Source organism: Canis lupus, chromosome 1 (genome assembly GCF_003254725.2).
Source record: "Canis lupus dingo isolate Sandy chromosome 1, ASM325472v2, whole genome shotgun sequence".
NCBI lineage: Eukaryota > Metazoa > Chordata > Mammalia > Carnivora > Canidae > Canis > Canis lupus.
In genome coordinates this window covers 29,906,553-29,932,395 of record NC_064243.1, presented here as the reverse complement: position 1 = coordinate 29,932,395, position 25,843 = coordinate 29,906,553, and the positions used below count along the sequence as shown (strand labels likewise).

Sequence of the window (25,843 nt, the reverse complement as noted above, 5' to 3'; positions counted from 1 at the left end):
AGGGGCCGCCGGGCGGGTCAGCCAGCGAGGGCGCCCGCCTCCGGGCTCCGACCCCGGGGGGGCGGGGGGGGCTCGCTCCTGAGCCCAAGTGGCCGCGGCTCGGGCCGAGCGGGCAGCTTCGGGAGCGGAGCTCGGTGGCTGCAGCTGCGGAGCGGTGGGCGCGGCACCGAGGCGCACGCACGCGGCCAGGGTAAGAGCCGCTCGCGGCGGATCTGGATGGGGGGCGGGGGACAGGGAGCGCCGGGAAGCCGTGGGAGCCGGTCCGCGGGAGCCGGGGCTGCACCGCTGAGGCCGTGCGCCCGGGGCGCGCGGGGACGCCGAGCGGCTCTCCGGACCGGGCCCCCGCGACCACCCGCCGCCGGCTCGGGTAGCACAAAGGCTCAGAAGCTCACAGGCTCGGCCCCGGGCGGGACTGAGTGGCGAGAAGCGGCAGCGGGCCTTGGGACACACCTGTTGCGGGAGGTCGCCCTCCGCCTCCGCGCCGCCCCCTGCGCCCCGAGCTGCGGGGGGCGCGGGGTGTGGCCCGAGGGAGCGCGGCCCCGCGCCGCCGCCGGTCTGAAGTCCCTTGACTGGGGCCCTGGCGGGGCCAAGGTCACGGTGCGTCTCCGGCTGAGGCCCCTCTGGGCTGCTGCAGCCTCCGGCCGCGGCCCGCTCCCCTGCTCTGCGCTCCGCTCCCGCCGGGCAGGGGCCGCTCTGGGACGGAGCCCGCGCCCGCGGCTCGCTGCCCCCCCCCACCCCCGAGGGCTGAGCGGCGTTCGCGGGGGGGTCCTTGAGGCCAGAGCGACTCCGCCAGCAGAGCGCGGGGGAGCAGCGCCTGCACAGCGGATGGGGCGCCTCTGCCTTTTGGGTTCCGGTCAGTACCAACCCATTTCATGGAGAGCAAAGTTGTGGCTCCTTTCCTCCTCCCTGTTCTCATTGTTGGTTCCTGCAAGAGGTACGGAGTGGGGAACAAGCTTCCTTAGGGGCGTCTGGGCCCCTGCAAGTAGGCCCGGAAGAGCTTCCCTGATGGGGCCCGGGACCAAGGACTGTCCCACGCTCACTGTAGAGAGGCCTGGCAGGAAAGCAGGGAGGAGAGGGCGCGTCGCGTCCCGTCCCGGACTATGACAGAGGGCCCTTGGCCTGGACACGGCAGATGTGCCACATCAAGCAGATCTACCCTCGCTTTACCGGAGCTGAACATCTGTTAAGGGTGGAGGGGTCTGGTCCTCGTAGGCAGAGGCGGCCCTCCTTCCCCACCTGGCGCAGCACCCTCTCGGAGCCGGTCACAGTGGCCTGCGTCCCCCACTCGGTGGAAGGGCGGGGCTGAGGGAGAGGCTTCTGGTTTGGATTCCCAGAACCCTGGTGTTTGTCTTTCCAGCCCCAAAAGTGAGTTGTTCCGCTCGCATTTCAAGGACCTCTTCCTTTTTTCCTGTCTCCTTCTCTATTAATTTGAGAAAAGTTTACACCTTATTTCATATTGTCCACTGAGAACATGGGGATTTCTTTTAAGGTGAGATATCTTTTAGCAGCGTGATTTTTTTCTACTCCTTCATTTGCAATCCTTCGCTCAAACTAGACTTTGCTTACTTCCTGAAATCAAAACTGAGGTACAGCATTCTCATTTTGGACGTGAGAAAGAACGAAGTCGATGGATGCCCAAGGATCAGGAAGGTGGTACAGGAGGACGGCGGGGCCGGGCCTGTGCGCTGGCCCAAAGCTGGGAAACCGCATTCCTCCGTGTGGCGCTCCCGGGGCTCCCCGGGCCCGCAAGACGTGAGCAGCAGAGAAGCGCAGATCTGGACCCCGCCTCTCCACCCATCCTCCCTCCAGCACCTGAGACTGTTTCCGAACATATGCAGATGATCTGGAACCCTTTTTCTCAGACGCAGCTCGAGGGGGGTGGGGGATGTTGCACAAATGCATGCATCTGGCGAATTAAGAAACATTTCTTTGGCTTGGATATTAGAAGTACGTTCGGACATCAGTCTTTCCTCATTCAATCCAATCTCTTGGATTCTTCCTTTTAATAAATTTTCCTTCTCCGGAGGTGGAAACAGTAGGAGGATAGGAGGTGTGAGTCCAATCTTCAAGGGCACCGAAGTCCTGGCCTTGAGGAGGGACTCTTGGCCATTTTCTTTTCTAACAGAGAAGCAAAGTTCCGTGTAGAACAGCATCAGTTCCAATGCTGCGCCTCCCCCTCCGGCTGGTACTGCGAGCGCAGCTTTCGAGGAGAGACGGTCAAAGGGGCACAGCCTCGCAGGGCGTGCAGACTCCGGGCCTGGGCACACCACCCTCTTCGGTTGACCGTTCCGTTTGTGTCAATGGAAGTGAGGCCTCCTCCACTTCGAGAGTCTTAGAGAAGTGAACTAACCGCCGCGCAGTCCGAGGCCCTAGCTGACCCAGATTCCGGGATTGTTCCGGTCTCGAATTTTCCATCCACGCAGCCACAACCTGGCATTTGCGTCTGGTTCCTCAGAGCCCAGAGCGTGGCGGTGCCCAGGCTCTTCCAGAGGCCGCGCTGGGGCTCCCAGGGGTTTCTACTTTCCCTCCCCTCACACCGCTTAGCTAGTCCCGACTGACAAAAACACGGCAAGGTGGAAGGAAGATCCGCACCCGCCTCCGCACCCGAACCGAAGGTTCCAAACTCCGGGCCTCCTTTATCCCAGAATTCGCGGTGCGCTTGACTGCAGTGCCCAGGCGCGCACGCCTAAGGGGCTTTCCAGATCCCTTCGCTGCGGAACACACACGCACACGCACACACACTCGTCGTTTCTTATTCGACCCTGAGCGCTCACTTTCCCTGGTCCGCCTGAGTGCGGCGGCCCCAGCCGGCGGCCCCAGCCTGGTGGCGCTGAGCTGTCGATGCTCCCCCCGCGCGCCCGCACAGTGGCCCGAGGCCGCCCGGCGGAGCTGCCCCTCCAGCTTCCGTGAGCGCCGGGTTCTGGGGGTGCGGGGGAGCCCCAGCAGGAACAATCTCTGGAGTTCTAGGGAACCTCTCCAAGCTCTCCCTGCCCCCTCGGCTCCTTTTCCTCCCCTCCCTTTCTCAACTTGCTCTTCTCGGAACACCAGGGTTGGGTTTTTTGGTTTTCCTCTAGGTTTTTTTCCGCCTCAGATCCGGGGGGCGGGGAGAAGTTAAAGAATTGTGCAAAGCAAATTCTTTCAGTAATCTGTTTATTTAAACGAGGGGACCAAAAACAAACAAACAAAAAGAGCAAAAATAAAAACAAGAGACCCATCCCCACACTGTGTCGGAGGCAAACCCTTCGCCAGACACGGACATCCCATTGAAACCACATCAGAAGGGCCCAATAAACAAAATGAACACGATGTCGGTGTTTAGGAAAAGAAACCTAATACAAACCAGTTCAGACAATGCACATCGGCACGCGGTCCCCCCCCCCCCCCCCCCCCCGGCCCCGGCGCGTGGAACCTGCCCTCCAACCGCATCTCTGTCCTTGAAACAGTTCCATAGGACTTCTTTGGCTCACATTTCCCAAAACTTGGGAGTTGCTGTGCAGAAAAGAGAATGTTTCAATTCCTCTCTCCAAATCCTGAGGAATCTCCGACAACTGCCCGGCCCTCTCTCCTTCCGGTCGATCGATTCCTTAGGTGTGATTTGGTTAGGGAAATTGTGGGGGAGGGGGAGCAAAGTTTAAAAAAAAAAAATCAGGAAGGAGCGAGCTGGAGGGGTGAGTGTGTCAATCAGAGGGTTTTGTGCCTTGGGGCTCCTAGCGGTTCTGAGCAGAGGTGTCCCAGGGCGGCCCCACAATGAATATGAATAGGAATCCTTGCTAAATGGGACAGCAAAGCGCACCGCCCTGAATGATGGCACGTCATCCTAACCAGCGCAGGATAGATAGGAGGGTTCCTTTTGTCTCTTTTCTCCGGCGCAGCTCTATAAAAGCCCCTCTTTTTCAGCGTGAGGTTAGTGCAAGCATACACCAACTCGCTGTCCAGGAAACAGCCGAGCCAGAGAGAAGGGAGTGGGGAGGGGGAAAGGCAGTGCTTCAGCTTTTCTTCTCACGTCTTGTCGCTGAGAAGTGGGTCGTTGGGCTGTGCAGATTTTTTTTTTTTAATTCAAGATTTTCTTTAATTTCCCACCTAAAGCCTCCCCACGGTAGGGCCGCATCCCCCGTAATAAAATGAATTCTGATTCGAGCTCTGTCTCCAGCAGAGCTTCATCGCCGGACATGGATGAGATGTATCTGAGGGAACATCACCACCGCCACCACCACCACCAGGAGAGCCGTCTCAACTCGGTCTCCTCCACTCAGGGCGACATGGTGCAGAAGATGCCCGGGGAGAGTCTCTCGCGGGCCGGCGCCAAGGCCACGGGCGAGAGTAGCAAGTACAAAATCAAGAAGCAGCTGTCGGAGCAGGACCTACAGCAATTACGGCTGAAGATCAACGGCCGCGAGCGCAAGCGGATGCACGACCTCAACCTAGCCATGGACGGGCTGCGCGAGGTCATGCCCTACGCGCACGGGCCCTCGGTGCGCAAGCTCTCCAAGATCGCCACTCTCCTGCTGGCCAGAAACTACATCCTCATGCTCACCAGCTCCCTGGAGGAGATGAAGAGGTTGGTTGGCGAGATCTACGGGGGCCACCACTCTGCCTTCCACTGCGGGACCGTGGGCCACTCCGCCGGCCACCCAGCACACGCCGCCAACGCCGTGCACCCGGTGCACCCCATCCTGGGCGGCGCGCTCTCGTCCGGCAACACCTCGTCGCCGCTGTCCGCCGCCTCGCTGCCGGCCATCGGCACCATTCGACCTCCCCACTCTCTGCTCAAGGCGCCCTCCACGCCGCCGGCCCTGCAGCTGGGCAGCGGCTTCCAGCACTGGGCCGGGCTGCCCTGCCCGTGCACCATCTGCCAGATGCCGCCGCCGCCGCACCTTTCCGCCCTCTCCACCGCCAACATGGCTCGGCTGTCGGCCGAGTCGAAGGACTTGCTCAAGTGAGCAGCGGACCGCCTGGCTGCCGAGGATGAGGGGAGAGAGGCGGGGGGGACCGCGGCGCTGGGCCGGGAGGGAAGGGGGTGGCTGCGCACCCGGTTGGCGGGGAGGGTGAGCGCGGAGTCGCGGCCCCCACTCCGCGTGAGAGATCTCGGACCCCCGTAGACCCCGGGAGGGAAAGGACCAGAACCAAACTGCGATTTCTAGGTGGTGACGGAGGCGGACTCAAACCAGACGTCGTGTGTTTTGCATGCATGCTTCTTTTCCCCATGCCGCGCCAGTATTTCTCACTTACATATGCTCTTGTCAAAACTGCATTTGTTGTATAAAGACGGGATCGGTGTGGTTAAAAACTTGCAAAGGGACTTTAGAGTGGGCTTTCTCTGGCTCTACGTTCTCACCTGAGAAAAGACAGTATCCCTTTTTTGCAAAACAAATGTAAATATTTCCTTGAGATGGATGCAATTACGATGGTCACTATCCTCTCCATAGCAGTTTTTCTAGAGACAATGAGAGAAAGGGAAAGGGAGAGGAAGAGAGAGAGAGAGAGAGAGATTGATCAAGACCCAAGTTTTGAATCTCAACTCCGGTCCAGGGCATGACATCTCTTATGTGGGTTTTCCTTCAGACGCAGTGTAGGTCAAAAGAATGCATGCATGCTTCTAAATGAATCTTATCTAAACATGTTATGCAGGCCGTGATGCCATTTTCCTTGTAACAAGGATTTATTAGTGAATTCTCCGAAGTATCCATATATCTGTCTGTGGTTGTATGAAATGAAAAAAAGGGGGGGCAGAGTGCAAAGACCCAAACTCACGCACAAGCGCTTCTTCCCCCAGCCCTACCCTCACCCTCACCCCCTCTGAACTCCATTCCCAAACTCCATCCCTAGGCTGTTCTAGGGGCCAGCTATTGACAGAGCTTGGGCTCCCTCTACTAGCTTGCCCCATCCCCCACTTGCTCAGTGATTCTGCATGCGGGGTTGGCTCTCTCTATCATCAGCTTTGAAAAGTTATCGTGGTTTGGGGAGGGGTGCCGTTTTTTATTTTCCTGAACATTTGCTTGAAATATTTTGTTAGGGCCTCAAAGACAATACCTGTCTTTATTTTTTATATATTCTTGATAACTATGATATATTTATTAATAACCAGTGTTTCTGGATGAGATTTCAAATAAAAAAGAACCTTTAAATCCTGGCTTCGCCTTTGCCTAAAATTTTTGAAGATGGGGGTAGTGGGTAAAAAAGAATACGTGGACCCAGTAAGGTGTATCTGGCAGTGGGTGAGAGATTTGGATGGGTGGGCAGATACAAAGAGTTTTCTCTGGTCATTCACAGATAAAAAGGTCAGATACATTGGTGTTAATTATTACAACCAGATGTCTTTCAAATGGGGGCATTGCCCCATTGGTAGTCTTGTGATATTTGAGCTCCTTATTTCTCTGCAGTAATTGGATGCTCATAAACTCAGCAATTAAGTTTTTTTTTTTTTTTTAAGTAATCTGAAAACCCAAAGTGACAGGAAATGAGAGGCAGAGTGGTCGCTGCGCGGGTTGTGTTGACAACAGACAGGAATGTAGCAATAAGTTAAATTCTTTTCACTTTAAATTGACCATGTGGCCTTTAAAAAAATAAATAGGTTAAAATCCAGTGTATGTTTTTAAAGTCAACAAAAAGGGGCCCTAGAAAATAATCAAATATCCACTCTCCTGCCTGCCCCAGTGGCAGTGGGACCCACAGAGAAAAGGAAGACCACTCTGCTTTGTCAGGTGTGCTCAGGGTGGGGACAACCACCTCTTAAAGTCCCAGCATCTCAAAGATTTATAAAAGGAATTCACCCTTCTTTCCTAGTTAGATTGCAAGTCTCATTGGCTGAATACATGGGGGCATCTTCTACATAAATGATGGCTAAGATAGGGGTCGTTTTAACCAATTACTTTTCTCTCTTCATCCCTCACCCCCAATTCTGTAACAGTTCAAAATAGTTTGTATGAGCAAAAGTAATCCAGCAAGAAGGTTTTGTTTATCTGTTTACACAGGACAAGAAATCACCTCCTTGTGAAAAACAAGCCCATATTTCTTATTAAGGAAAATGGAAATCTGATTGAAATATACCAACCCTTGAATTGGCCTCTGAATTAGATGTAACATCACCATCAGCTGATTGAGGCTTATACTTCTCTTCAAGAAGAGGAAGCTGGTGGTTTCCATTGCAGAGCACTAGAGCTATCTCTCCAGGATCCGGCACGGATAGCAGATCTAGGAATTATCTGTCCTTTCCTCTCTGGGGTCCCCATTGCTTGCCCTTTGGAGGGCACCTCAGTGGGTCCTGGTTCTATTTAACTCACCCTCCTCCATCTCCGGCCCCCACTCCCTCAAACTCCCCTAGTGCCAGGGAGAAAGACCAAAGTGAGAGTCTACAGTGGAGGGTGCATATTTCCCCTGGTTTTCGGCAGACAAATGGGGGAATAATCGTCTGTTTCCCAAGGGTGATTCATTTCTCTGAGTGAGGAAAGAGCTGTTGAGGATTTATTTGAAACCAACACAAGGCAGCCCTCCAGCCTTTCCCGGTGAGTTTATTATTTAAAAAGGGGAGGGGAGGGAGAAGTTTCATCAATCAGGAAAACGACTTTCCCCTGAGTTACTTGCTACTTTGGATCCTGTTTCCAAAGGCCTGGTCTTGAGGAAAGACTGGAGCCCCTACCCTTGGCTTCACCTCTCTCTAGAGCTGAAGCTTAATTAAGTTGGGCTCTGGAAAGGAGTAAAGCCACACTCCTTACACCAGGGGAGTGGTGAATTTTGAGGTTGTGCTGCTGTGATGAATCCCTTTATAGGCATCCGGTGATCAAATCAAAGAGCTGTAAGGTCCATTTTCCTGGGAAACTGCACTAAAAGGAACCTCTAGGTGAGGAAATTCTATACTTAATTATCCAACTGAAGCAGAAAAAAGACCTTGCTTCCAGGATTGGGGAGTTCCCTTAGCCAGGCTGAGCTCTTCTCTGGGTTACAAAAACTCCCTTGGGCTTAGAGACCGGAAGAAAGGCTTCCTTTAATAACAGGACAGGAACTCAAGGGGGAAAACAAATCATTTGGAAGCCAGGTTATGTGGTTTCTTGATCTATTTGGAGGAAACATCAGCCACTGGCCTCCAGGGACGGGTTTTGTCCCCGTTGGGGCTGGCCCGCTTGGGGATGTGACTTTGCGAGCTACCCTTACTTGCAATTCCCCTTAAGTTGTCGAGTTACTGACGCCCCTTAACAAAAGGGTCTGACCTCGAAGGAGAGAATGGTTCTTGGCCGAACTTTTCCCCTTGTAAATCTGCCACTTTCTCGCAAGTTCTCAAGTTTAAGGCAGTTTTTAATTCAATCTAGACACGCGACGAGATTTCTTCATTCCAGAAAAAACAAAAAACAAAAACAAAAGAAACGTTGCTTTACATTTAAGAGAAGAGGGAAATCCTCGTGGGCGGGGATGCCTTGAGAAGGCTGCTGGCCCTAGACGCCTCGAGGCGCCTTGGCAGGTGCCCGGAGTTTAAGGGCGGGAGACAGTGCACGTTAGAAAGGGGAAGGGGCGGCTTTGGCTGCGCGCGGGAGGTGCGTGCTGGGGACCTCGCGTCCCTGCGCGAGGTTCCGGGACCTTGACACTCTCTCGAGAGGGACAGGAGAGGCGGCCGAGGGGGCCGGCGCCCACGGTGTCCAAGGTTTCCTGACTCCTACGGGAGGAGGACTTGGGTCTCGTCACACCTGTTCTTTTTTCCCAAGCGCCTGAACGAGCGAAGTTTCGCGATCTCCACGGATACCTTTACCGGAAATTGCAAAAACCCGGATTCTCTGAGCATCTCCCTCAGCGGACACTATCTGACTGCCCTTTCCACGTCCCACGTCCCACGTCCCGTCGGGGGGCCCCGGGGGCCCCACTCTCCTCACTCTCCTCCTCCCGACGCCCGTCGAAGGGTGGGCTCCCAAGCCTCGGCACCCGGGGGTCGGCTCCCCGCCCTCCCGGCCGCTCGCTCCCGCCCCTCTGCCGCCCCCGGCGCTGGGGACAGGCCTGCGGGCTGGGCACGGCGACGTGTGGGTGACCTCGAGGGCGCCCCGCCGCGGCTCTGCCTAACCCGCCCCCTCGGGGGCTCCTGCGGGACCCAAAGGGCTGCAGGAGTTAGGCCCTGGCTCGCGGCGTCCCAGTCCCGCCACCTGCCCCCCCGGGAGCCTCCTCGTCCCGAGCCCCGAGGCCGCCCGACGCCCGCGGCTCCGGCCGGAGCGAGAAGGAGGAGTGGGGGGGCGGGGAGGGGTGTCGGGGCGCGGAGCCCACCGAGGCCGCTCGGGATGTGGGCGGCTCCGGGGTCGCTGGGCCCCGCACGGCCTGGGCCCCTCGGGCCAGAAGAGGTGGCGCTGGAAGTGTCCTCGGGGAGACCAGGGCCAAAGGGGGGGACCCTGCTGAAACGGGATGCGCCCCATCTTCCGCCTGCCTCTCGGCAAACTGGCAGGCGAAGGAGTGTCCCTCTCTCCCCCTCGCAGTCTCTGAGCCGCTCGTGTACCCATTTCCCTTACAAGTGGCCGAGAGGAGCCCAAACCCGAAGGCTCGGGTCTGCGGGACCGCTTTTTAGTTGGGTGTCGGTCTTCAGTGAACTCTTTCCTGGGGCGCGGAGGTCGCGGGGCCGGGGGGGAGGCGGGAGAGGGTGGGCTCAGGGGACGCGGCGGCGGAGCGAGCTGTGCTGACCCCCCGCCCGGGGCGCGCCCCCTCCGCGCTCCAGCACCTGGCGGCGGGGACCCGGAGTCCCGCCCGCGTCCGGGGCCCGCGCTGCAGGGACTAGCCCCGCGCTTTGTCGCGGTTCTGGGGCCTAACGCGGAGGGGTCGGCGCCGAGACTCCAGCTCCGCGCGAGCCGGGGGTCCCCAGGCTGGAGCAGCGTCCTCTGGGAAGGGACGGTCCCCGCGCCCCGACCTCCCCCGCAGGCCCAGAGAGGCGGGGAGCAGGTAACGTAAGAAAGATAAACCGGGGGAGGGACGTCACCGAGCTAGGCCCAACCCAGACGGCGCCGACCCTCGCAAGAGTCCCCAAATACCGAGGCATTTATGGAAATCGGGAGGGAGAAAAACCTAATAACAACAAATCCAGACTGGGGCGGAGAGCTGCAGGTGCGCTTTTTCCTCTCTGTTCCCTCCGCCCCCGAGCCCAGCCCTGCGCTGATCATTTTGTAAAGTTGGAGATACGGTCGGGGTCTGCCCGGGTGGCCCCGGCTGCTGCGCCTCCACCAGCACCTTCCCTCGCGGGCACCTCGCGGAGCAGCGGCCGCCTCGCTCTACGCCGCAGACCCGGGCCAGGACCCCGGCACAGAGCCCCTGCTTGCGATCCGAGCTCCGTCCCAGTCCCCGGCCCCTGCACCAAAGTGAACTCCGTCCCCGCTACCAGCGCTCGGGAAAGAAAGTTCCACAGGGGAGCGGGCGCACGGGAGCTGGGATTTGAGGGCTGAAGCCCCGGGGATGGGGGGGAACGCAGACCCTTTGCGCTCAAAGCTCAGGCCTGGGTGTTGCTGAGGTGTCCTAGGCTTCTGGTGGATGCAGAATGGTTGGGTTACTCGCTCCCCAGGACGGCAGGGAGGGGACAGGGCCTATGGCTCTGTGAGGTCACTTGGAGTTGCTGTTCTTCCCAAAGTCTTGGGGCTCTGTCCGGCCCTAACTTAGTCCCGGACCAGCTTTCCGACAACGACTGGGAGAGTGCAGGAGCAGAGGTCTGATCTGATCTGGGGAGCCACAATTTACGTGGTGCCAGATTTAGCATCTCAAGCATTCTTCATCTCCCTTGGGCCTGGAAAACTCTAGAAGCCCGGTTGAGAGAGGAGCCCCTCTCCGCATACTGCAGAACCTTGGTGCAGGGAAACCATTCCTGCCACAGGCTGACTCCTTAACTGCGAGCCAGGAAACAGAGATTGTAGCAAGCACATTTGGTGGAGACTGTCTTCTCCTGGCTATTCAGCTGCCCCTTCACCCCCACCCACTTGGCTGCTTCTGGAATGGACCAGGAGATTCAGCTCATCCTTTGAATCCAAATGTAAACATATGGCATTTTCGCGCACCCCAGCACCCTCTCGTTATTTTATTTGGAGTTTTCTCCCCTTCTGCACTGAACACTCACTCTCTGGGTGCTTTCCATGTGCCATGCACTGTCAGGGACAGCCAGCCGAGGAAAATGTCGAGAACACGACAGCAAGAGAAGTATCACATTCAAATGCATAAGCAATGGCCCCACTTCAAGGCCCTCAGAGCCTAGGGGGAAACACAGGTTCCCAGAAATACGGTGGTAAAAACTCCCCTGGCCACACAAAACACAAGTGCTGCGAACGTCCTCCTAGAGGCTTTTTCAGATGCTAGAATACTCGCTGCCCCTGCCGGGTACCAGATAGGACAGGAGCAGATGCCTTTGATTAATATGGAAATAAAAAGAAGCAATGGTGGCAGTACTTATTTTCATCGCGGTTGTTTAGAGATTTATTGACACTGAGATAAACTTCAGTCTGGGGCATCTCCATAATTCATGTCTCCATTAGTTATTACCAAATGAGCAAATCGTTTTTCTTTTAACTGTTTTTTAAAAGAAAAAGTAAAAGCGGAGGGTGGGGGGGGGGGTGTGCAAGGTTGGGAGAAATCTTTTTTTAATGGGATTAGAGTCATTATCTTCCTGTCTCCGTGGGTCCCTGAACCACAGAAGCTTGCCTCTCGACTCCGGAGTTCACCAGGCTGTGTTCTAAACATAAAACAATCCTGTAATTTCCTTCAAGAACAAAAGTTTTCAAAGAAATGACCTGCACAGTGTCCCCCTCAATAAAGCAGAATTGACTTAATGGTCTGTTAATTACTCCATCCCTGCAGGGGGAGGGAAGCTTCCCAAAGGATTGCTACAAACCCTCTGTTGATTGAAGCTGTGCTCTGTCCCCAAATGTACAGCTGGGGCTGAGCCATTGAAAACCCAGACAAAACAAAATCCCTGATAAATAATCCTACCTAGAACACAAAGATTCAGCGTACAATTGTTGAATCTTTGCTGGAGTCTCAGAGAAGACCAGAGGGAGCGCTTTGGGGTTTCCGGTAATCTTTAAAGCTTGAGGCCAGGGGTTCCTGGACAAAAGTTAAAAAAAAGAGCTTGTATGATTTTTCTGTCCCTTATCTTCCTGTGTCTCACTAGTTACTCTTTTTTGAGACTCTGACTGTACTTCTTTTGTCTAATCTGTTGTGGGTTTTTTGTTTTATTGTTTTGTTTTTTTTTTGTTTTGTTTTGTTTTGTTTTTTGCACTAATTACAGTTTGTTTCATCATGCAATACATTTTGGTTTGGTCATCTTTTCTGGTTGCTCCTCTGTTAATCATTTAAACCTGAGAAGACAAATTTGAGTATCATAGTAAATAACAAAGTAGAGAATCAAAATATATAGGAGATAGATTTGGGTTGTTATACTCCATGATTTTTTAAAAGATTTTATTTATTTGACAGAGAGAGAGAGTGCACGGGGAGTAGCAGGCAGAGGGAGAGAGAGAAGCAGGCTCTCCCTCCCTGCCTGTTGAGCAGGGAGCCCAATGAGGGGCTCGGGACTTCATCCCAGGACTCAGGGATCTTGACCTGAGCCAAAGGCAGAAGCTTAACTGACTGAGCCGCCTAGGTGCCCCTCTCCACGACTTTTCACATCTGTAAGGTGAATATCTTAATCATGCAAGTACATATGTTTCTAAAACACAAAAGTTTAAAAACTCTACTTGAGCCCAAGCAAAACTGAATAATCATCCAGTTAATTTGGCAACAGAGATAGTTAAGGCAAAAATTTTATTTTTAACATGCCTCTTTAAGGAAGTAAATACATGTAAACATTTGCTACACTAATTGAGAAAGTACTGGTTTCAATTTGATGTACATTTGACCTTTATGGGTCCGTTTAAATAAAACACTGCAGAAAAATGAAATGCGGCAACTCTAGAGATGGCTTGTGAAAGTGATCAAAATATGAATATGACCTGTTTTGAAAATTAGCTTTGTCTGAACTAAGCGATAATAGAGTTTGTGAAGCCAAAAGTACCATCACGTCTTATGGAAGTGACCCTTAAAGATCATTTATCAATGGAAGCCAAACTCTGCCTTCCTTGACACAGTTGACTGGAAGCTACGTGGTATGTGAGCTATTCTATATAACACGTGGGCATGGGGAAGTTTAGCTCAAAGGTGATTGGCATTCAGTGTGTGTCCATAATTGTATTTCATAGAGAATCATGGCAAACACACACTTTTCTGTCATTGGGAAAGTATAAAAATCTAGTGATTCAAGAAAAGATGAATCATTTCAATTCAGCTTACTGCAGTCAATGTGGAACTTTTGGTTTTCTGTCTGGTTAGCTGTTCATCCCAGTTATATGAGAAATGGGATCCAGATACAGGGTGAAACCAGTGATCTCTGTAGCCCAAATAGGGTTTTTCCTTTCAATAAAACCCTTACAAAAGGCCATGTTTGCATGTCTCCTCATCGATGTTTTCAGGATCCTGGTTTCCCCCAGTACTGTATAAGTAACAGAGAAGCCTGAAAACCAGAAGCCATTGCTCTTGCTAAACAGCCCTGAGGAATACTAGAAGTGGAGGAGGCAATCAATTTGTTTCTAACTGTTACTAGAATTATATTATGAATAAATTAGACTTCAAGATTGAATAAAGGACAGTTTTAGATATTATACTGACTGACCACGTAATGTAGAGTTGGGTTAATTTCTCTTTTTCTCCTTTGCAGAGATTAATGCACTCCAAGATGAATGCTCCTCCCCAAAGGATATTTTGATTTGCAAGTTTTTTTTTTTTTTTAACCCTTAGGCCCTTGATTTTCCAACATTTCCTTAACCTGTGGATCACTGTTTTCAAAAGTCTTAACTGAGATATTTGCTCTCTTCAGGACACAGAGTACATGGTTTATGACAAGTAATTTTCATCATTATTGGTTTGGACAAGTTTTTAAATACAAAATGTGAAGAACATGCATTGTATTTTTCATAGTAAATGTTAGGTCTAAATACAAAGAATTTACAAAAGAATTGTAATTTGAAGGAAATCACTAACAGTAAAAACTTTTTGGAACATGTTTAATTTTTTTTTTTTTTTTTGGAAACAACAATTTTATTTAAAACTTCAGTCAAAGGCTAACTTGTCTTAGAGCTGGTTCTTACTCATCGCCAGAGAGGAGGGAGGTAGAGATGGATAGGAGAGTGCTTTGCTCTAGTTTTGTTCCCCTGAGCTTTCCGTGTATAAACCCTAAGCCTCATCTAACTCGACAGCGAGGGGTGAGATGCTTTTCTTATAGTTATCTACTTGACCACTCTTCTTTTTCTATAATTAACTTCCTTTGAAATTGTATGTGAAGGTTACTTATCTAAAATATATACCATCACGTATAAAAGAATGTTCTAGAGTTTGTTGAAACTAGAATTGGTTCAATGAAGCATTTGATGTTTCTCTACACTTTAGACTTGAAAGAAAAAAGTGGAAGTGAGAGATGGAATGTAGAGTCAGCCAAGCAGGGATGAAATGGATTCATTCAATGGGGCATGTAAGGCAGGAAGCATGGTGGCCACCTTTAAAAAACGGAAGACATTTCCGCTGCTAACACAGTATCAAGAGTGACTTCTATTATTCTGACCCTTTAATACATAGGCTTTAGGTCATTAAGACACTACTCTAGAAAAAGGAACATGTTTGCTTTTTTTCCAAGAGATGAAAGATTTGTGTGTGACTTTCTCTTCCTCCTCTGTCTTCCTCTTCAATTTCCTCATTTCTTCCTCATCGCCTCTCTCTTGTTTCTCAATGATCTCATCATCTTCCTGCTTCCTTCTCCGTCTCTGATTCTAGTCTCTACTTTATTCTCCACTCCAACTCATCACTCCACTCTTTGTCTGCTTCCACTTGTCCTTCATTGCTTAGGGGAGCATGGGGTTTGCGTTCCCCTAGCCTCCTCATTGTCCTGCTTCTCCAGCAAGTTACAGCTTCCAGGAAGCACCGATGCTCCAATAATATTCTTACTCATAGCCTGTATTATGTTACAGAAAATGAGGCACAGGGAAGGTTGTTCCGGCACCAAAGGTTTTGCAAAACATGTTAACTTTCAAACGCAGCATTATCTTGAGCATGCCTCTCTAGGTGACAGGGGTATTGTGGTTGATGTTCTGTATGTTTTAGTGGTTTGTGTCAACTTAAAGGAAATATTTATATTAGCAATTAGAGCAAACACAAAGTTCTTAATATGTGCCAGTTATATGCCAGTTTATAAATAATCAACACATTAACTCATTTAATCCTCACTGCAAGCCTCTGATGGTGCTATTATTACTCTTCCCACATTTTCAGATGCAGAAACTGAGGCACAGAAAGTAACCCTCCCAGGGTCACACAGTTGGTATGATCTGTAGCATTGTAGCATTAGATCTAGACCAATGGTGTCCCCTGGGCAGCAGCATTGGATCCCAGGGCCAGCAACCTCACCATCATCTGGGAACTTGTTAGAGACACAAATTCTGAGATTCTTCCTTACTTGCAACCTGATAAAATAAACTATCACAGTTTCCCGGAGGCTGGAGGAAAACAAAAGATGCTTGGGTCAGAAACAAGGGATCTTATTTCTTAGTGTATAGCAAGTGTCACGAACATCATGTTTACATTGGTTCCCCAGTCCCTAGTTCCCATGATGACAGAGGCAGATGCTGCAGATGCAGTGGATTGTGTTACATCTGAGGAACCTTGAGCTTAGAAACCCCTGATCTTTTATAATGGGTTTCTAGTAAACCTGCCCAGCTTTTATCCTGGAGTGTGTTATGACATGTATAATTCTGGCCAGCAAACAAATCTACCCTCTGCTCTGGAGAGAGATACTATCTCCATCTTCCAAGGATGTTCTCTATATAAACACTCTTGAATAGACGGTCTAGAACAAAGTTTGTCAGCGTGTTGGATCACAAGATGTGCAGAAGTGCAAAAGACTTCTGGAGATTGTCAACCAATAGAGGGCTGTGATGAGTACATTCTTCAGGAATTGGCACGCTATCATCATTGTTTGAGACAAGGGCATTATCTATTCCTCTCCCTATATAGATATGATTGTATCTTTAATGTGTTTGAAATGTAGGGATCCTTGTAAATAAGCAGCATTTGATATGTGTAACTATTTTTAATTACATATGGATTGTATTATAGCCCTTCTCCCGTTTCTTCTCTTCTCTTCTCACTCAGCTTTATGTTTTAAGATCTATCCATCTTGCTCTCCATTTTTAAAATTGAGATATATTTGATACACAGCATCGTGTGTTAGTTTAAGGTATACACAGATTGATTTGCTACAGTTATATGGCAATACAATTGCCATTGTAGCATTAACTAACACCTCTATCACCTCATATAATTGTAATTTATTCTAATGTTGAAAACAATTAAGATCTCTCACTTAGCAAATCTAATGTTTATAATACAGCTTTCTTGTCTATAATCATTGTACTATGTATTAGATGTCTAGGACTTATTTATTTAACTAAGAGTTGCAAGTATGTAGTGTTTCTTACTTTTGGCTTCTGCTGAGTACTCCATACTGTGTCCATGGCATATATCACATATACTGCTATATATATTTATATATATATATACATATATATATAACATATATGTATATATAATATATATATCTCCTCTTGCATCTGTTCAAGAATTCATATATATATATATATATATATATATATATATATTCCCAAGATATGTAACTAATATCATTTGCTCATTTTTCTATCAAGAAAAGTGTCTTTTTGGTTTTAAAAAATTCTTGTATAATTTAGATATTGAAAGTTTTAGATATAATGATTATATTCTTCCAGACTAATACCTTAATTTTGTATTTTGGTTTTTTTCTGTATATGATACCCCAATTTTCTCAGTACTGTATACTACACATCTGCCCTTCCTCTATTGATTTCTAGTGGTATCCTTCTCCTATATCAAGTTTCTATATATTCATGGGTCTGTTTCTGAACCCTTTATTCTATGCCATCAGTATATTAGTCTATTTCTATGCTATTACCAATGTATCATTATTACTATGACTTAGTATTATCTTTCTTTTTTTTAGTATTATCTTTCTTAAGAGATTTTATTTCATTTTTTAAAGATTTAATTAATTAATTAATTAATTTAGAGCATGAGGTGGGGAGGACAGAGGGAGAGAGAGAGAGTCTCAAGCAGATTGCAATCTCACAATCCTGAGATTATGACCAAAATCAGCAATCAAATGCTCAACCAGCTGAGCCACCCAGGTGCCCTTTTAAGATTTTATTTTTAAGTAATCTACACCCAACATGAGGCTCAAACTCATAACCCCGAGATCAAGAGTCACATGCTCTACTGAGTGAGCCAGCCAGCCACCCCATATGTCTTAATATATAGTAAAGTAAATCCAGGTGGGATAAATTTTTAACAGGATGGTCTTATTTGATTCCAAACTGAATATAGTCTAAGTTGACTAGAATAATTATATCTTTAAAAAAATCAGTACAAATATTATTACAAAATTTTTATCACCTGTTTGTTTAGGTGGTGGAGTAAGGATAAAGAAAAGAAAAGATACATGTACATGGAATTATTATAATAATCTTATTTTTTCACTCTCTTTTCTCAACCTCAAAGTTAATAATCATAGGCAGGAATTCTCAAGCTTCTGGTCCCCTATTGAGAAAGTTTAGTGTCATGTTAGTCTGGGCTTATAAGCAAGATTCTCCTTAATTATAAAGCTATAGAAGTAATGCTCATTATTATATTCTACGTTTTATAATTCTACATTATTACACACTGACTATACAGTGTGCTCATCCTGAAAGAACATTTTATAGATGGATTCAAAGTGAAATAGAAATGTTTCAAACCACATTGCCTAGAACACTTGTTTCCGCTTTAGTGCCTCATTACCTAGCCTTCCTATCCAATCTTCACTTCCCAGCTTATTCTTGCTTCCCTGTGGAAACTGGACCAGTGATAGTTCCCCCTCCCATGTGTTCCTAGAACCCAGTGCATTTCCCTTCCCAATACCCACCACCTGGAGCCATTTGCTTAGCTCTCTCTCTCCCACTGGGATGTGAACCTGTAAGGCAGGACCCAGTGTCTGGAGCACATAGGTACATAAAAAACATTTTGCAAATCAATTGAATGAGAAATGTTATAGAGGCAATCCAGGCTTTCTATGGGCAGTTACATTTGATGACTACTATGAGATGTCATGACCATATGATACCACAAAGTCTGAATTTGATTTTTAAGTCTAGATACATTTATTTCTGTTTTAAAAATGTAGCTACATTGGAATAAGGGCTCTTACCACATATGCTTCCAGGTACTTTTAGGGGTTGGAAAAAAAACCCAACAACTTTATAACTTAATCAGAAAAAATTAAGAGGAAAGAGTCTCCTTATTAACCCCAACTGCTCCATTTTCTGTGTGTTTTGTTAATAGCAGTTGCCTTTACATGAATAACGTGCATTGCTATTCTATTCATTCTTTCAGTAATCTGATAGGATAGTATTAGTAGCTCCTTTTTACAGAGGAGGAAAGCAAGGGTTAGGGTAAGTAACCTGGAAAGGGTGCCCAGATAATACATGGTACAACTGCATTTTGAACGCTTGTGCTGTCTTACTTCAAAATTGGTGCTCCTAAAAGCTGTCCTACATCTTCATGAATATTCTTTTAATCTGTTTCCCTGGCTTCTCCCTCTCCTTCTTGGTAGCCGTGTTGATGGTAACTTACATAAGATTTTTCCTGTCTATTCTTTCCAGTGGTTTCCATCGCCTCCATAATGAGGTCTTGTTTCCGGGGAATCATTAGTTGTCCTGGCCATTTTTTTCCCCTTCGTCATTCTCTCATTCAGTAAACATTGCCCTGCTCTGGGTACCATGCTCGGTTCTGAGGGAACAATAGGGGATAAGGAAGATGGGTAGCTAAAACACAGAAAGCTTACAGACCAGTGGGGAAAAAATCAAGCAAATGGCAAAATAGTGTGCTAAACACTATGATAGAGGATGCAACAGCAATCCACATGGGCATTTCACCTTGTCTGTGGGTATGTTGAGCAAAACTGTTAGTCAAATGTAGAGGTGAGGCAACAGGCAACAGCAGAAAAACATCCAGATACAGAGGAGGGGATTTGAGAGACGTTTTGATGTAGTTGGAGTACAGAATTCCTCTTTGTGAGTGGGGTTACAGCAGATACGGTGCTGCATAGGTAAGTAGAGCCAGTGACCAAGAAGCACTTCAATCCATTCCCTCATCTTTTCCCACTTATATTAACTACGTTTCTACTACAATACTAAATAGGTTGCACACACAATGTTTGCTATGCGCCACACATTCACCTACATGTTTCACAGCTATTAACTCATTTAAGCATTGTAGTAACCTGAGGTAAATAGTAAAATGCTACTATTATTCTGGGTCCAAGGGCAAGAAAACTAAGGCCCAGAGAGATTCTGCAACTTTCCCAAAGACACATAACTATCATATGGCAAGGGTGTAATTCAAACTTGGGCAACCCGTCCCCAGTGTCTATGCTCTTAACCACTATAGTAAATTCTTTCTTGAAATAAAGTGGTGAACAAGATAGTTAAGGCTCCCTAATCTCATTCTACAGAGGAGACAGCAAATAAGCAGGCAAGCAACAAATAAATTAATATGATAGAAACAAGAGATATGAAGGAATCCAAACAGCAGAATATCATGACTTGGTTAATTAAATTTAGCTAAGGAAGTTAGGGAAAGTTTCACTGAAGAATGACAGATGAGCCATAACCTGAAAGTCAGACTGAAGCTAGAGAAATCCAGATGGTGGGAACCAGGAAATATGAATTAGATGGTGGAGATGTATAAGGATTATTTTGATGTGTCAACTTGACTAGGCTACAGTGTCCAAACACTAGTTGTTTGGCCAAACACTAGTCTAGATGTTGCTGTGAAGCTATGTTGTAGATGTGATTAACATTTAAACCATCTGACTTTATGTAAAGATTACCTTCTGTAGTGGGTGGACCCCATCCAATCAGTCAAAGGACTTACAATCAAAACCTGCAGTTTCTCATAGAAACCTTGCCTGTGTTTCCAGCCTGCTGGTCTTCCCTACAAATTTCAAACTTAGGAGTCTCCACAGTTCACATGAGCCAATTCTTTCAGACAATTGTCTGTCTGTATCTATGTGAAGAGACCAACTGATACCTGATGATCACTAAAGAAAGACTCAACCTCTGCCCTCAAAAGGCTTTATTGCAGAGGGGAAGAGAGACATGAAACCATGGATTACATAATTAAGAATTTAATTATAAGAGTAGAGGCTGCCTCTTTTTTCTTCTTTAGATCTCCTTGAGCCTAAGATGAGAGCCCTGAGTAATTCACTGTCCAAGGACGTGGCATTTGAAGTCAGGAGAACAAGATTCTGGTGCCAGTTCTACTCCAGCAGAGCTGTGTGACCTGAGTTCACTCACTTAACTCTTCTGAGCTTGTTTTATTCTCTGTGAAATGAGAACATTGGAATAAATGTTCTTAAGGCTCTTACTTTTTCTAATAATCTGTGATTCTTTGAGAGCAAGTGGAAGGCAGATAAAGATGAATGGATAGTTACTGATCCACTGATGAGAGGAGCAAACTTCAGAAATCTAGAATCCTAGACCATCTAGGTGGTTGTTACTAGTCAGGGAACATGTGAGTGATTGCTAGGATCCACAAACACCCATCCCGACTTTCAGCTGCTGGCATGGGTAGCTGGGTTCTGAGGGTGATGTACAGAGAGTATCCAGGTCAATGAGTTTTCCACAGCCAGAACTTTGACCAGTTCTCCACCAGGTCTCCCAACCATGTGCAAGCTCCTTTGGTAGAAGACTCAGATTTTAAGCAGGTTTGCTCAATGCCTCCCTTGCAACTTCCTGTATTAGTTTCCCATGGCTGCTGTAACAAAGTATCACCAACTGGGTGGCTTAAAACAATTGAAATTTATTCTCTCATGCTCTTAGATAAAAAGTCTGAAACCAAGGTGTTGACAGGGCCACATTCCCTCCAATAGTACTAGGGGAGAATCCTTCCTCATCTCTTTTAAGCTTCCAGTGGCCCCAGGTGTTCCTTGGCTCGTGGCTGCGTAACTCCAATCTCTTCTTCTGTATTCACACAGCTTTTCCTCTGTATCTTTGTGTTTCTGGATCCAAATTTCCCTCTTCTTATAAGGACATCCAGCATTGGATTTGGGGGCCCACCCTATTCCAGTATGACCTCCATCTTAACTTGATTGCATTTACAAAGACCCTATTTCCAAATATTCACAGGTTTTGGGGGGACATGAATCTTGGAGGGGCATTATTCCAGCCAGTATACCCACCCTGCCATCATTTAACCTCCCAAGTGGGCCCAGTCTTGCCCCATCAACCTTAAAATTCGGGAAGGAAGATCAGGAGAATAAGTGAGGAGGTCATGGCTGCTTGAGAGCTCATAATGCTGCCTTGTTCTACAGCAGAAACCCTTTAAGAGGTCTGTGGACTGATAATATATGCCCTGTTAGATCCAAATAAAAGCTCATGTGCATACACATGTTTGTAGGTATGTATGTAATTTTGGTGGGATGTGTTATGCAAGGGGGGAGGAGTAGAACTGAAGTAAGGTATGGAGAGGGCTATGGTCGGGAGGAAGAAACTTTGATACTCCCTAGAGATGAGCACATGTGAGCGACCATTCTGGTCTGCTCTTGGAAGAGGAAAGGATTAGGAAAACAGGTTGCTATTGAATACCTGACTGACTTAAGTTCTACCCTAAATCCAATTCTTACAAAAAGAGCAAAGCAGCCCATGCAGAGCGTTTTTGTACCTTTAGGTTTACAGAAGTTCAAATGCAATATTTAAGTCAGAACAATTTTTTGTTTCTCCTTTAAAATGAACATTGGAAGGAGAAGAATTAAAATCATTTTTTTCCTTTTATAAGATAAAAATATCCCTTTTCTCCATACTTGTTTACCGAGTCTTTCTCCAGTGTCTCATTATTATAAATAAGTTTGAATAACCAGTTTGGTGTATACTGCTCTCTTTGTACCTAGGGTTATCATCTTACATACCTGCTTAAAATTGCATTTCTTGGGAGCTAGTCAATCATCAATTTTGGTGGTGTCTGTCATGGGCAGCAGACTAATAAAGGTCATGATATCAGCAGAAATCCTGAACGGGAAGGTGGTCTTTGTGCAAATAAGGGAGAGACTGAAGAACCAAGTCACTCAGATGAAGGAGCAAGTTCTGGTTTTACACCAGGCCTGGCAATTTTACAGGTTAATGACAGAGATGATTCTAATCTTTATATAAATGTGAAGCTGAAAGCTGCTGAAGAGATTGGGATCAGAGCACACACATTAAATTACCAAGAACAGCCACAGAATCTGAGGTGTTAAAGTATGTTGCATCATTGAATGAAGACCTCACTGTCCATGGTTTCATAGTGCAGCTGCCTTTAGATTCGGAGAACCCCATTAACACTGAAGCAGTGGTCAATGCTGTTGTACCTGAAAAGGATGTGGATAGGTTGACTAGCATCAGTGCTGGAAAACTTGCTAGAGGTGACCTGAATGACTGTTTCATCCATCGTACACCTAAAGGATGCTTGGAACTCATCAAAGAGACAGGGGTATAGGTTGCTGGAAGGCACGCTGTAGTGGTTGGGCTCAGTAAGATAGTTGGTGCTCTGATGCATGACCTGGTTCTGTGGAACCATGCCACAGTGACCACCTGCCACTCCAAGACTGCCAAACTAGGCAAGGAGGTAAATAAAGGTGACATCCTGGTGGTAGCAACTGGTCAGCCACAAATGGTAAAATGGGAGTGGATCTAACCTGCAATAGTCATCGACTGCAGGATCAATTATATTACAGGTGATACAAAACCAAATGGGAGAAAAGTGGTAGGTGATGTGGCATACAATGAGGCCAAAGAGAGGGCAGGCTTCATCACTCCTGTTCCTGGTAGCATGGGGCCCATGATGGCGACAATGCTAATGCAGAGCACAGTGGGGAGCAAAGCGTTTCCTGGAGAAATTTAAGCCAGGAAAGTGGATGATTCAATATAACAACCTTAACCTCAAGACTCCTGTTCCAAGTGACATTGATATATCACGGTCTTGTAAGCCAAAGCCCATTGGCAGCCTGGCTCAGGAAATTGGTCTGCTCTCTGAAGAGATGGAAATGTACGGTGATACAAAGGCCAAGGTTCTGCTGTCAGCACTGGAACGCCTGAAGCACCAGTCTGATGGGAAATACGTGGTGGTGACTGGAATCACCCCCAATGCCCCTGGGAGAAGGGAAAAGCACAGCCACCATTGGGCTGGTGCAGGCCCTTGGCACCCATCTTCATCAGAACGTCTTTGCGTGTGTACGACAGCCTTCTCAGGGCCCCACCTTTGGAATAAAAGATGGCATTGCAAGAGGTGGCTACTCACAGGTCATTCCTATGGAACAGTTTGATCTCTACCTCACTGGTGACATCCATGCCATCACTGCAGCGAATAACCTTGTCGCTGCAGCCATCGATGCCCAGATGTTCCACAAACTGATGCAGACAGACAAGGGTCTCTTTAATCATTTGGTACCATCAGTAAATGGAGTGAGAAAGTTCTCTGATATCCAAATCCGAAGGTTACAGCGACTGAGTATTGAAAAAACTGACCCTACCCCACTGACTGATGACCGAGATAAACAGATTTGCAAGATTGGACATTGATCCAGAAACCATAACTTGGCAAAGAGTATTGGATACCAATGATAGATTCTTCTAAGGAAGATCACAATCAGACAGGCTCCAACGGAGAAGGGCACACACAGATGGACCAGTTTGGTATCTCTGTGGCCAGTAAAATCATGGCTATGCTGGCTCTCACCAGTTCGCTAGAAGACATGAGAGAGAAAAGACTGAGCAAAATGGTGACGGCATCCAGTAAGAAAGGGGAGCCTATCAGTACCGAAGATCTGGGGGTAAGTGGTGTATTGACAGTGCTTATGAAGGGTGCAATCAAGCCCAATCTCATGCAGACATTAAAGGGCACTCCAGGATTCGTTCATGCTGAACCATTTGCCAGCATGGCACTCAAGCTTGGCCCTGAAGGGTTCGTGGTGACTGAGCAGGATTTGGAGCAGACATTGGAATGGAAAAGTTTTTTAACATCAAATGCAGGTTTCTGGTCCCCGCCCTCACGTAGTGGAGCTTGTTGCGGCTGTCAGGGCTCTTACAGGGCACGGAGGCAGCCCCACGGTTACAGCAGGACTGCCTCTTCCCAAGGCTTACATAGAGGAGAACCTGGAGCTGCTTGAAAAAAGCTTCAGTAACTTAAAGAAAAATTGAAAATGTCAGAATATTTGGGGTTCCCATGGTGGTGGCCGTGAATGCATTCAAGACGCCTGGGTGGCTCAGCAGTTTAGCACCTGCCTTTGGCCTAAGGCATGATCCTGGAGTCCCGGGATCAAATCCCACATCAGGGTCCCTCATGGAGCCTGCTTCTCCCTCTGCCTGTGTCTCTGCCTCTCTCTCTCTCTCTCTTTCTCATGAATAAATTAAGTAAAATCTTTAAGCACCTGGGTGGCTCAGTCCGTTAAGTGCCTGTCTTCAGCTCAGGTCACCATCTCAGTGTCCTGGGATCAAGCCTCATGTTGGGCTCCCTGCTTAACAGGAGGGTCTGCTTCTCCCTCTCCCTAACCCCTCTCCACCCTCGTTCATGCTCTCTCTCTCTCTTCTTTCTGTCTTGCTCACTCTCTCTAATAAATAAATAAAATCTTAAAAAAAAAAAAAAAGACAGATAAGAGGCCGAGCTGGACGTCGTCAGTGGCCTTGCCAAAGAACATGGGGCTTTTGATGCTGTGAAATGCACTCATGGGGCAGAAGGGGGTATGGGCACCTTAGCCCTAGCTCGGGCCTTCCAAGAGCAACTCAGGCACCCAGCAGTTTCCAGTTCCTTTATGACCTCAAGCTCCCAGTTGAGGATAAAATCAGGATCATTGCGCAGAAAATCTATGGGGCTGACAACATAGAATTGCTTCCTGAAGCTCACTACAAAGCTGAAGTCTACACAAAACAGGACTTTGGGAACTTGCCTATCTGCATGGCCAAAACACACTTGTCCTTGTCTCATAACCCAGAGCAAAAGGGTGTGCCCACAGGCTTTGTCTTGCCCATTTGTAGCATCCGCACCAGCGCCTACCCCTTGGTAGAGACAATGAGCACAATGCCTGGACTCCCCACTTGGCCCTGTTTCTATTATATTGATTTGGACCCTGAAACTGAAGAGGTGATTGGTTTGTTCTAAACAGATTGCCTCTCTTCCAGACGCTGCTCGGAACATTTGGCCAATGTCCATTCAGGCCGACTGTTGGTTAGGAAGTGTGGGGAAGTCCAGAGAAGTCAGCCCCTGCCCTGAAGATCTTAGGAAATAAAGAGCAGGAATTCCCCCCAGAAGCCTTTCTTTGGTCTTAATTCCCACCATCATGTATAAATTAACATAAATCATGCACAAGTCTACTTACTTTATTGAAGTGCCGCAGAATAAAGGAAATGATTGGTGAAAAAAATGCATTTCTTTAATAACAAAGGACATTATGAAGACGGGAGGCATGCAGAGGCTGTGTAGTAGGTTCTTTTCAAGATTCCAGAAAAACTGTAGTAAAAAAATGTTGATAAAATTCCTGAGCCTTCCAGAGTTCATAATCTGATGTTACAATCATCAGAAAATAGTATTTCCTTCCATGGAAATTATCAGTTTATGTTTTCTTACCAAATTAACTACTGACAACTTAGTATTTCACAAAGTTATACAGAAGGTGGAAAACCTTTCCTTAAAAATGTCTTTTCGAGGTTGTCATCTGCCTTTTAAC

At 47.7% G+C, this 25,843-nt stretch overlaps 1 protein-coding gene and 1 pseudogene across 1 annotated transcript; both read left to right on the top strand.

Annotated features, from left to right (window-relative positions):
- The first annotated feature begins 3,902 nt into the window (after positions 1–3,902).
- On the top strand, positions 3,903–6,130 carry OLIG3 (oligodendrocyte transcription factor 3). The gene has a single exon (XM_035712433.2). The coding sequence runs from the start codon at positions 4,122–4,124 to the stop codon at positions 4,938–4,940; it is 819 nt and encodes a 272-aa protein (XP_035568326.1). The 5' UTR covers positions 3,903–4,121; the 3' UTR covers positions 4,941–6,130.
- Positions 6,131–22,136: 16,006 nt separating this feature from the next.
- LOC112643772 (C-1-tetrahydrofolate synthase, cytoplasmic-like) lies at positions 22,137–25,507 on the top strand (annotated as a pseudogene).
- Positions 25,508–25,843: the final 336 nt, after the last annotated feature.

Coding starts and splice junctions, on each gene's coding strand:
- OLIG3 (XM_035712433.2), top strand. CDS start 4,122: ATGAATTCTGATTCGAGCTCTGTCTCCAGCAGAGCTTCATCGCCGGAC.